A 12,945-nucleotide genomic window follows, 5' to 3' on the forward strand; every position below is an offset into this window, starting at 1 on the left:
TGCCCTTAATTCATAGATCGAGTGTGTGTGTGTGTGTGTGTGTGTGTGTGTGTCTTCCCTATCATTCAGTTCACAGTACACGATGAATGAGGGAGCTGAACTTAGCTGTGCAACTGAGTTTCAAATACAGTTTCCACTACTGTGAATGCTGAACTTGACTGCAGAATGCTTTCTGTTCTACAAAAAAACCCCATGCCCTTGTTACGGCTTTTCTATGTTAGTATGGTTCACTCTTACCTGGAGCAGTCTGTCATATGGCTTCAACCCTCCCACATCTCCAGGTCCAGCTGGCCGAATATTTTTAACATACACGCCTTTTTCCAATAAGGCATCGGAGACGCTGAACCCAAAGTCCTCCATATCTGAATCCTTGTACAAAGTTACCTGTAGGGAAGGGGAAAGCAAAGATAATCTGAGGTCTGCATTATAAAGATTATGGAAGCTCCGTTCTGCTCCATCTTTCCATGTCCCCTCCCCCCAAATAGTTAGCTGTAGTGTGTGGGTAAAGGTAAAGGTACACCTGACTGTTAGGTCCAGTCACGGACGACTCTGGGGTTGCAGCGCTCATCTCGCTTTATTGGCCGAGGGAGCTGGCATACAGCTTCCGGGTCATGTGGCCACCATGACTAAGCTGCTTCTGGCGAACCAGAGCAGAGCACAGAAACGCCGTTTAATGCAAGAGTGGGGAACCTGTGCTCCCCCCCTCCCCAATGTTGTTGGATGCCAATTCTCACCAGCTCTAGCCAACATGTCTACCAATTCGCAATGATGGTAGTTGCAGTCCCATTAGATCTAGAGAGCCACAGGCCCCCATCCCCGCCGTTTTATAGTCCCACGTTGCTATTGTCTTCTATTAACAAATATGCTTTTCTTCATCTCTCAAAGAAATGAGTATCTCATTATATTGTCTTGCTTTGTTGTCTAAACTCTGTATTATGGTCCAGTTTGGATGCTCGTCCTTCAGCTTAATAAGCTAAGTGAACCTTCCCCCTCGGTATCACCAACATGAAAGTTTGGGAAAGCTCTGCAGTAGAGGCAGACTGCCATCCAATTGGGATGCTCAAACTCAGGACGAAAGGGAGAAACGTGCTAAGAGGAAGGCACGTTTTGGCAAACACCCACCTGCCTGGAAACCTATGTCCCCACTGTGGAAGGATGTGTGGATCAAAAAATGGCCGCCACAGTCACTTACAGACTCACTGTTAAGACCGCGTTCATGGAAGACAGTCTTACTCGGCCATGAGTGATCACCAAAGAAGAAGAAGACGGTCATCTGCTCTGTGCAAGATTACTGTCAGAAGGGGAGAAACCGGACGGTGCACCAACTCACCTTGTGTAACTCCACAGGAGTTGGTGACATAATTTCTTTCATCTCTTGCTTCATCTTCCGCAAAGCTACAGACTTCCTTCCCACATCTGAAGGCAACGTATTGCTACGGGTCGTCTGGCTGTAATGAGGCCTCGAAGTGCTTCGTTCCTGGAAGCTGGCTTGTCTCCCCAGGTGGCTGCGATGCTGCGGGTTGTCATGGTTCAGACTCATGGTGCTCCCTGACATAATGGTTGCCTGTAGCGTTAACAACATTTTTTTATCATACATGACATAGTAAAAAAAACACACCCAGAAGATGAGGCTGTAACTAAAGGCAGCAGCATCTATTCTGTTGTCTTGGCCAGAACACAAGTCACTTCAGAGCACAGCAAATGGCTTGAGGATAGATGGACAATTTGAGTGGGAGTCCTCTGAAAAATGTACTTGATGAAAAAGGTTGTTGGATGACATTTTTATCCAATCTGCGGGGGACGGGGGGGGGTGACAGCTTCTATAATTGGTGAGTTACAATGACCGGCCGTAGTCATGCCTGGCCACCAGAGGAACAAAAGTGGACTACAAAAATATTTGCTGGCAAAATTTCTTTACCCTAAAAGCTATTTTGTTATTTAAATTAATCCTGGCACGTGCAGAATTAGTTTATCCTAAATATAATGAATGCTACAATAGGCAGCATTTTTGCAGATCTGAGGTATTAGAACAAAGCAAGTCAACAAAAGAAGCAGCAATATCTTTGATGAGAACTCATGGGAAGGCTACTTAGCACAGGTTTGGGAAATTGACTGGCAGGCCTACTTAGATCTGGCACTGGACCCAATTTGGCCCGCGAGGCTTTCTCCATTTGCTGACGTCTTACGTGATGTCAAGACATGGCTCTAAAGGAGCAAACGGGAGCTCAAAGCAAGCTCCCAATTGTTCATGAGCAAGTGGGGCTCACTGACAGTGCCAGTCAGTTGATCAATACTGAAAAGTGAACTGCTTTGAGAGGGGTCCAAACAAGGTTGGATTGATGGGAAACAAGGGTCTTGTTTCTGCAATGCAATTTTGCACAGCTGCTTCCTGGTTGCAGAGATGCCAACGAAGCAGCTGAGCACAATTAGGGCAAGCAAATGCCCAATTCATTTTTCACCTTTTCTTAAAAAAAAAAATCAACAAAAACAACCCACCATGTCATCTTTAAAATGGGGAATTATCAACCTACTGAAACATTTGTTCCCGTTATCTATTTCCATATCCATTTGCTGTGCTGCCAGGAAGGAATTTGGCAAGAGAAGCCCGAGGTACCATGCCTTTAGACAGAGCTTTCCCTTACGTTCCTCCGAATGGCAATTAAACTTCGATCAGGTCCACATGAAAGTAAACAGACGTGCAATACGGAAGCCATAATTCTGAGGCTGCGCAATCCACTCGAGCTCCATGAGTTTTACCCAGCTATGCCATTCACATTCCTTGTGGTTGCTAAGGGACTTCAGTATGACATAAAAATGAAAATGAGACTCTGCCGGTTTTTGCAACGCAAGGAATTTAAAAGAACATAAAAGAAATTTTTTTGAGAACTTGCCCTTTCGAAACGTTAAAACTATTTTAAGTTATATTCATTTTTGGTGTAATTAAGGAACATGCAGGCAACTTTAAACAAAGAGTTGTCTTTTTTAAAAAAGTAAATCTCTAGGTGGGAAGTTAATGTGGAATTCATTGCAGTTGTCTTGGCTCATCAGGTGACTCCCAATTTTAAAACTCGCAAAGTTGCTTTTCGTTTATGTTCCCCTTAATTCAGATTCAGTTTTGTTGCAAGAGATACATGCCAAGGAAACCTTGTGTAAAAAGCAGCTGGAAGAGAATGGGATGCGCTGCTGCCTAGGAAAAATAAGCCTGCAAACAGGTGCAGCCAGCAGTAGCACAGGAGAAGCTTTTGAACACATAACACGCTTGTATCATTTCAGCAGCAATTCCATGAAAGAAAACAGCTTGATTAGGGGGAAATCAGGGGAGGCAGCTGCACAAGCAAAATATAAACATAAAGGGTAGGTACCAAGAGAGTCATGTTTCTCAAACACAGACGCCTGTCAGCCTTGTCCTGTGGAAAGGGGGGTTAAAGCTTTAAAATGAATTTGTGAGATTAATGCAAACTTAGAAAAAAAAAATAGAGGGGGGAAAACAAAAAAATGAGTGTTAATTGAAAAAGAAATTGGTATATTGTGACGGGATTAAGATTTATTTATTTTTCTACCTCTAATTCCCTCAGAATTCCTGACTGTCCACAAGTCTCCAAGTCCTCCAGTGCTTGAGACCAGAAATTTTCCTCCTGGTCAGTCTCGGGGGCACCTGCAAAGCTGGATTCATAGAGAAAGGTTTGCTTAAGTGGCAAAGGCAACACGGCAGTGTACTTCATAGGAATGGTTTACAGCAACAAAACCAGACTTAAGGGTGAGCATGGGCAGGAAGCAAGCAAGCTTAGACAGGGCTGTGGAGAAGGAGCGCGATTACTGGCGCACAACACGGGGGCTTAATTAACCCGAGAATTTACAAGCGGTCTGTAAATAAAACTTCACACAAACCCCGGCCTACTTTTATTGCAGCAATCTTCATGGCTAATTCATGCTTAAGAGCTGCTATGAATGGTGAGGTTGCACATGCAGGCACATTTGTGAGGGAAAGGAAGATGCAAGATTAATGGTGCGCATAAACTAAACTGGAAGAAACAGAACAGCCTCTCGCTCCTTACAATTATCAGTGACGACTGGAATTGCCACTCCCACACTTAAGATAGATTCCCGAATTCACCTAATGCAGATTTAGGGTACAATCCCACACTCACTGGTTCAGTGGCTGAGGGGTATTAGGATAAGGCAGGGGGGTTCTTCTGAAGTCCAGATCCACTGCCTTAGCTGAAAAAAATGCCTCCATGTGCAAAGGCTCCTAGGCTCTGCTGCAGAAGTAGAGTCTATGCATCTCCATAAATAGAATGGAGTTGTGTTGGTGTGTAGGTGCAATGGAGGAGGGGGACCCCTCAATTCTGTAGCAACGGCTACAAACATTCGGGAAATCTATCCAAGGACAGGATCTGGCACAAGCAATTTCCCTCCTACTGACAAGTGGGAGAAGGGAAAAGGCAGGAAAGAGATTGCTCCCTTTTCTGTTTTCTCCTTGCCTTCCCAGAACTGGGAAAGGTTTGGGTGATTTGGAGCAACTGCTGGCAAATCAGGGACAGAGCTTAGGGCCTGCAGATTCCCAGCCACAGGATTGTTCAGTCCCCCCAATATCTGTAAAATATTTACATTAGAAACGTGCAGTCTCCCCACCCATCACCATCAGGGATCAATCCATATTTGATCACCATTCCTTCAATCCACATTTTAAGATGTGCTAGCCAGAACCTAGGCCCAGATTTGCCCAAGTCGTGCATTAGCCAACCACTAGATTAGCACATGGACTTTTCTTGGCATGTGCCTGCTGGGGTAAGTATGCCTCTGCTTTGCATCCAACCTACCACTCGCCAAAGTTGTCTAACAATATGGCGGCACCCTACGGTTCTCCAAACCAAGCAGAAACTGCATGAATGCTTAGAAATCTCAGGCCATGCAGAGAGACTGGCTGCGTGTGGAGGGAAAAATTAGTATCCATTTCTGGATGCATGTGTGGGAATCATTAACTCAGAAAATAAGCTTCTGATTGACTTGGCATCAGCTGGAGGAACAGATGTGTGGGTTTTAGTGCTATTTACCCCAGGTTTTGGATCAGGTTCAGTTGCAACTGAGCATCTTCATTATCAGCAGAGACAAACTAGGGCACCTTCCTTTAGGTTTATCATGGATTCATGAGTCCAAAGTGATAAAAAAAACAGTGCAGCAAGTCGTTTCCCACGAGGACACTGGAGATAATGGTTTGGGACAGTGTGTGTGTGTTTTGGCGGGGAGGGCAGAGGAATTATTCAAGTCACGCTGTAATCGCTAGTAACACTTTCCATGTGTTCTCTGAGACTATTGATTAGACTGTAGGTCAGCTGGAGAAACTAGCAATAATGCTGCCTGTCTGAGGGTTACAGCAAAACTCTTCTAAGGCCAGCAGAGTCAGGCAATTCTCTGAAGTACGGCAAGTAAACTGGGAACCAAAGCACAGAAATTCTATTGATTTTTTTTAACACAAACTATGTGTGACAGTGACACAGGTGGCGCTGTGGGTTAAACCACAGAGCCTAGGACTTGCTGATCAAAAGGCCAGCAGTTCGAATCCCCGCAACAGGGTGAGCTCCTGTTCAGTCCCTGCTCCTGCCCACCTAGCAGTTCAAAAGCACATCAAAGTACAAGTAGATATATAGGTACCACTCCAGTGGGAAGGTAAACGGCAAAGCAGCTTAGTCATGCTGGCCACATGACCCAGAAGCTGTATGCCAGCTCCCTCAGCCAGTAAAGCGAGATGAGCGCCGCAACCCCAGAGTCGGCCACGACTGGACCTAATGGTCAGGGCTACCTTTACCTTATGTGGGACAGTGGCAAACCCCATGTTCTTCAAAGTGGGTCTGCACAGGGGATAGGGTGCAATTTAAAGAGCCAGTGGGGCGAGTGGGTGAGGAATGCCGAACCCTCTCCCCCCAGTGCTTCTCTCCTAGGTGGGCTTACATCTCAGTTAGGCTCTATGCTGGAAGTGAACCTAACTGGGAGCAAAATCCCTGGTGGAGGGTTTGGGGTTCAGCACTCACACTCATGTGTCCCCTTAGCCCTTTAAGTTGCACCCAACCCACTTGAAAAGTGGGTCTGTTGCCCCATTCATCTATAAAAACATGGATCTGTTGCCATCACCTGTGCTTTGGGCAAATTCTTCTCCATGCCTTTTGCTTACTCTGCAAAATAAGGGGTCAAGCCATTGACTTATTCTCTCTTGGTTAGACACAACGTTTCCTGGCCAGAGCCTCCCCAAGATGGGTGAAGCCTTGACAAGAATTGCATTGTCATTGGTAACATTTCAGAAGGGGAGATCACACCAGATGGTTGGGCTCTAAGGGGCTGCTTCATCCCCTTGTCCCACATGGCTCCCCTTTCTTAAAGGGGCACCATGGCTACTGACCATGTGAAATTGCAACCACAGTACACATAGATAATGAAGAACCAGTCCCTACAAAGATGCGTGTGTACGAAACTACATTTATGTCAAATGCTGATGTGCGTGGAAGAAGATTAGGGAAACGAAAGACTCTTGCAACATTCAAAGGATTGGGGGTGGGTAAGGACCTATTTCCAGTTTAATTGTTGCATTAACAAGAACCAATGATCTATCCTTTTACGCATAGAATTTCACCGAGTGCACATGTATTGCTTTCAGCATCATAACCTTTCATGAATGTCACTAACCTAACCTAATAAATCTCATGCAGCATGAACTGTAAATATCTCAGTAGTGAGAGGATAAACTGGCAACTGGTGTTTTGAGCTCAGGCAAGTGGTGTATGTACTCACAAAGAACATTGCTGCTGCTGCTGCAAAGATAAATTGAGCAACAGGCGCAAAACATACCTGCTTGCGACTGGTTTATCCCATTCGTCATCACTTAGCCCTGTGTTGTGGAAGGGGTTGGTTCGGGGCCTGTTGGGAGGGGATAAACTGCTCCTTTGTTTTGGACTCCTCCATTCAAATGTGTTGAAGTTGTATCCTGAAGCCTGATAATTGGGACCTAAAAGATTAACCATATTTGTAAAACTGCGATGCTTTAAACGAAGAAAGTATTTTATAACACTACATTGCACCCCTAATAACACAATGTCTTTTAACTTATTTCATTGTTCTTCCAGCAATTATGTGAGCTAAAGCCATCCTTGTTCCCATTTCATGCATGTGGAACTGAGGCCGTGAGAGTTGCTCAGAATTATCTAGGAAACAGACAGATTTGAACCAACATCCAATTCTTCACTGAGTCTCAAAAGTGTAGCTCACCTTGCCTTCTCAATCTGTGATAAAGAAATGACCTGACATAGATGATATCAAAGAACTCGTAGCAGAGTAATTATAACAAAGAAACAAGGCAATATATTCCAGTCAGAGTCTGGGAATGCAGCATGTCACACAACAAACTCTCTGCACGAGCTTAAAAGAAAGTTTCTATAAATATATTTTGGTGGTACTAAACACCAACGCCCCTTATTTGCACATGTTATTATTCATTGGAGATGTAAAGCAACCAATGCTGACATACTACATTTTTTGGTAATGCCCTAAAATACTGACATTTTGGCGCTCCATTATAAATGAAATGCAATTGATAACAGGGTGCAGACTTCCATTTGATCCATTAGCAGTCTTGGGGACACAGAATAGGTAATATTTCTCTAGGCATTCATGTGAAGGGCAGATAAGGAGCAGCCCCTTCTCTCTAGTTGCTGCTTGCAGTGTTCTGGCTCAATAGTAGTATCCCATTTTGCTGGGCTAGGGAACAGATAAGAGGGAAGCATCTCTGCTAAAGTAGTCTTGCACTACCATCACAGGTTCTCACACACAGTAAAAACATGCTGTGGTGTGCAAGCTTCTTGGTAGGATGGGGATCCTGAAAAGCAGAGAATACTGCAGAACTGGGAGTATGTAGAAACCATAGATAATATGGGGGGAAATATATAGGCCATATCACAACCAAAACAAAGGTCACCTAAACTGTACTTGCACTACAGATTACAGTGGTACCTCGGGTTGCAGATGCTTCAGGTTACAGACGCTTCAGGTTACAGACTCCACTAACCCAGAAATAGTACCTTGGGTTAAGAACTTTGCTTCAGGGTGAGAACAGAAATCGTGCTCCGGCGGCACGGCAGCAGCAGGAGGAGGCCCCAGTAACTAAAGTGGTAGCAGGAGGCCCCATTAGCTTAACTCAGGTTAAGAACAGTTTCAGGTTACGAACGGACCTCTGGAACGAATTAAGTTCTTAACCAGAGGTACCACTGTACTGGGAACATGGTTATCAGGTTATCCTGTTTAGCAAGTATTAAGTTTATCTCCATTAGGAAAAGACACGGACTGAATCTGAACTGGAAAAGTTGGACAGAAACCAGCCAATACTTCAAAAACTGAAATGGAAACAGCAAGGTGAAAAACCAAGGGCATCTTTTTATAATGGCTCTTATAAGCTGTGAGATAAAATAATGAGCTGTCTTGAAAACTATCATCTTCCTATGCTAATGACTTGCCAGTGTAAGCACTTCCATCTTTACACAACTTTGGCCATAGACAAAATACCTGAGAGGATCTGTGCAGGCTGTAGCACATTATATTCTCAGGGCAGTTTAACTAAAAGCAAAGACTGCAGAACAGAGGATTCCCATTTGTATGTGGTGGAGGGGAACTGCTGTACTAAAGTAACTCATTCAAGCTGTCGGCTTGATGCAATGTTAAATACTTAATGAGAAAAATAGAAGATCAGTATAGAAAGGGTTGTAAAGCCATCTAGTGCAGCACAAGGCAGGAACTATCCATCAACTCAGCTGCTCGCAGATTTGACTATTCCCCACTCATACTTCAACCTCAAACAACACATTTCCCAATTATTAGGTGAGTCTGTAAGGTAGTGATATGTGGAGCCAATGATACCTCACCCTTTCCACAAAACTGGGGCACAAGGTGGCTTGCAACACAGCATAAATATAAGCAGCTATATAAAATATAATACAAAGCAGAATACAATCATACCTCCATTATAAAAAAAACAGCACTAAATTCTGACCTGTATCAACACCATTAGGTTCCAAAGGACTGGACAAATAAATAAGTTTCCACCTGTCTAAATATATGAAAATGGCTATATACCAGGCTTCCTCAACCTCGGCCCTCCAGATGTTTTTGGCCTACAACTCCCATGATCCCTAGCTAGCAGTACCAGTGGTCAGGGATGATGGGAATTGTAGTCTCAAAACATCTGGAGGACCAAGGTTGAGGAAGCCTGGTATATATACCAATAGTATCTCAATAAAGGAAGGCTGCAGAAATTCATGGATCTGCACAAACCAAAATGGGGTTCTCTTTACTTTATTGCTAAGGTGGTTGATAATTTCAGATGCAAGATCCAAGATGCTCCAGTTCAGTGCAATGGAAATTGTCACCACCATGGAAAATGGTCCACATTAAACGGTCTGATTTGGAGTGGCCCCCTGTGAAACAATCCTATTGTTTCATAGGGGGCCACTCCAAATCAGACCATTTCACAATGCATGAAGGTAGTTTCTACCAAGTGGTACCGGCTTCAGTCACGTAGCTTATGACATCGTTAATAGTTCACTTACTCCTTTTGGGAGGGGTCAAAGAAGAAGGCCAACACTAACAAACTCAATCAGACTACATAGGCTGAAATTATGTACATAATTTCCCAACAGATGCAGCTAGTTTCACCAATATATAGTATGATGTTATTTATGGTGACAGAAAAGAGTTGGGGCGATGGGATAGCACTTGCTTAAAGGCCCCAGCAGTTGCCCAAAAGACTGACAGTTTTGGAAATGCCACACTTTTCTAAGATGTGTAGATATCAACACATTTCGTACCTTATGACATGGCATGAGTTCTTTGAAATTCGCTCTTGGGTAGTCATTTTGAGATAAACAAAAACTCTCCCCTCCTCAATCTTTTTTTATCTAATGATTTATCAGGGCAGGTGATATAAAAATACTTAATAGTTGCCCCCTCGCCCATGCACAACCTTATACTTGAACTACTGAATTGAGTTGAATTTCTATTATCCAGGCTTGTACACTCCCCTCTCCTGACCTGCACCAAAATGTCTACTGCTGCCCATGATGGGTTGCTGACCATTCCTGGAGATTTTACAGAACTATTTTCGTTTAATAAAATATTCACAGCTCAATATTTCATTAGTTTTTCAGACAGATGAACAAACGGGTCTGCAGGGATTATGTGTGATTCATGTGCTGCTTACTGTCGTGCAAACTAAATGATGGCTGCATGCTGAGACTTGCCTTCCTCAGAAGGGATGGGGAATGACAGCAGAACAGTGAGTTCTGGCACACAAATAAAAATAAATCAAATTGTTGCTCTTAAAAATTAAAAATATAGCAACATTTTATATTTGTAGAATTCAAAGGAAAGACTAACTACACAACGTCTAGCAAAAATGAAATTGCTAAATATTTTTTTTTTACAACTGGGAATTTTCCCTGACATGAAATCAGATACCCAACATTACATACGATGTTTCGTTCTACTACTGCTGTTAAAGAATAGCTTTAGTTGCTTGTTCTGAGCTTCAAAGTATTCGTATTTCACTTTCAAGCTCTTTTGCCCCTGCCCTGTTTTAACAATGTTTAAGGAGGAAACTTGAGCATTTTTCTTGCTAGGATAAAATGGATTCCAAAGGAACTTTGCAAAAGAGAAAATGACAGTTGCTTCCAGTGTCAAGCTATGCAATAAACGAAAGATCATTACTGAAAGTGCCCAACATTAGTTCACCCATAGGCCAACAACAAAGAAAGAATTATTGCATTTCCTATTACAGAAGATAAACATTGCGCAGCAGCTGATTTGGTCATCCACTCCACTAGAAGTCTATATAGACTAACATTATGCTTCCCATAGTGACAAATCAGATCTTTCCAGACGTAAAGCATGAAGCAAACAATCCATCCCACTATCTAACCCAGCAATTTCTCCATCTCCTGAAGAGCTACAATGATTCCATTGAGCTATTGTGGCCAATGGCCACAGATAGACCTATCTTCCACAAATACCCCTTTAAAGCCATGTAAGGTAATGACCAATGCAACATCTTGTGGCAATACATTCTGTAAACTATTTAATATGGAATATGTTGCTTTTACTACTGCTAGTTGACCTTCTCACTCAGTAATCCACCATAACCTCAGTATCCTTTTCCTAGATGGTCACAACTAGTTGAGCATGAATGTGAAGTTAGGAGTGTGTGTCCTTTTGCCCTGATGTGCATCATTCTGCGCTTACATATATTGAAACTTATTTGCTGCTGTGTTGGAGAGATCTGTTGGGAACTCTTCACAGCCTGCCATGCATGTGTCTCAAAACACATGGAGAAGCAGAAGGGGGCTTAATGCAGACACAGCGACAGCAATTCTCATGAGCTTGGTGGCTGAGATGTCTTGGTGTGCAGGTATGTTTCTATGATCTTCATATGATCATGTGGCCAAGAACACGTTGCATCTTCTTGTGCAGCAGAGAGTTACTGGGTGAGTGGGTCCAAAAATACTTCTGAAGGAATGTGCAAAATGTGTAAGGGAAGGAGAATATTTATCTTTGAAACAATGACTTCTCTAGTTGGCATTTGAATGCCATTGTGCTCTGTTTGATATTCCAATGTAAAATATGATTTTTTTTAGAAGTCCTCATTTTTCCAACCCAGGATGTTTATAAAAACCTGCACTTCCAGGGCTAAAAGTTTTACCCTGAGATTTAAATGACAGTGCTTAAAATAAAGGTGAAATACTAAAAAACAAGCACGGATCTTTGAAGAGGTAAAAGAAAATCCATTCTGGTTCTTCCTCCCCTCCCTTCAAAACCTTTCCTAAAACCAGTTATTATTCTGAAAGCCCTCTGACATCTTAATGTCAAGGGATGAAGGAGAAACAAAAGGGTAACAAATCACTGAATAATCTCTTTATGCTCCCCCTTTGGCAGTTTACAATAAATCTTTACCATAGCCAGCTTAAAAATCACAATGAATGCACCTCAGATGTTCAAATTAATGAACACCTTCAATGTGTTCTGCATCTTTTATTAATCTAAGCTTGAAGGATAAACCCATTTAGCTGTGGATGAGCTATGGACTGGCTATTCAGACATCAGTAAAACTAGCAGAAGGCTGTTAGTATATTGATATATGCTTTATAACCTGTCACAGTGTCGTGAAAGAGTGAGACCAAGGTTAGCTGAATGCAAGAGGCAGCAGTGTGTGCTAAAGGGCGCTGTCTCAATGAGACAGAGGCGGCACAGTTGAGACACAACAAAGTTGGCTTGGAAGGTTTTCCAATGGAGTGGTTTCCCACGTGACATGTGCCGGTTGATATGCACGAACCCACCTTGACTTCCATAGCTGTTATCCATTCCAGAGCCATCCCATGATTCCACAGCACTATCTACGCTTGGGACGGTAGTGGAGTATATTTCTGACAGTTTGCCTGGCTTCTGTGTGGTGGCTGTGTCATCTTCAGCATCACTCAATTCATTTAGGTGACCAGAGGCCGGAAACTTCTTGGGACTTGATGCTGAAAGGAATTAAATGGTAGGAAAAAAGATTAAAACTTTGTTGGAAAATCAGATAGATATGCAGCTTCATTTGCATGGAGGGACGTTCTGCAAGCAAGAAAACTAAGAGAAACAAACTGCATGAGCTGGGGGTGGGTTTTTTGGGTCCCTCCCCCATAATGGCTTTAAAAACCTTTTGTTGTAATTTCATGATTTCCACTTTGTCTACATCCTTCATAAACTTGGGCTTGGCTCTGATCTGTACCTCTGCTTTTTGTTCAATGTTCATTTCTGTGTAGGGTTTGTTACTTAATACTTTTCTTTTTTTCTTTGAATGACCCACAGGAGTCCAAATGAGTAGTTTATTACTTCCCAAATTTTGACTGTAACACTACTGTTGTAAAGAGATAATTG

The 12,945-nt window shown here is 42.9% G+C and overlaps 1 protein-coding gene across 19 annotated transcripts in view; it reads right to left on the bottom strand.

Moving 5' to 3' along the window:
* Positions 1-12,945, bottom strand: part of GRIP1 (glutamate receptor interacting protein 1) — a 333,614-nt gene that overhangs the window by 2,683 nt on the left and 317,986 nt on the right. For 11 of the 19 annotated variants that reach the window (XM_083399406.1, XM_083399405.1, XM_083399404.1 and 8 more), the window contains 6 exons: positions 12,366-12,551; positions 6,841-6,997; positions 3,561-3,663; positions 3,363-3,407; positions 1,331-1,564; positions 238-384 (listed from right to left, as the gene is read on the bottom strand). In XM_083399406.1, coding sequence (XP_083255532.1) covers positions 238-384; positions 1,331-1,564; positions 3,363-3,407; positions 3,561-3,663; positions 6,841-6,997; positions 12,366-12,551 — 872 coding nt within the window. The remainder of the gene's footprint in view (positions 1-237; positions 385-1,330; positions 1,565-3,362; positions 3,408-3,560; positions 3,664-6,840; positions 6,998-12,365; positions 12,552-12,945) is intronic. The other 8 variants (XM_083399417.1, XM_083399411.1, XM_083399409.1 and 5 more) reach the window with 1 other exon arrangement.

The sequence above is a fragment of the Podarcis tiliguerta genome (assembly GCF_965153285.1).
Source record: "Podarcis tiliguerta genome assembly, chromosome: 10".
Taxonomy (NCBI): Eukaryota; Metazoa; Chordata; class Lepidosauria; order Squamata; family Lacertidae; genus Podarcis; species Podarcis tiliguerta.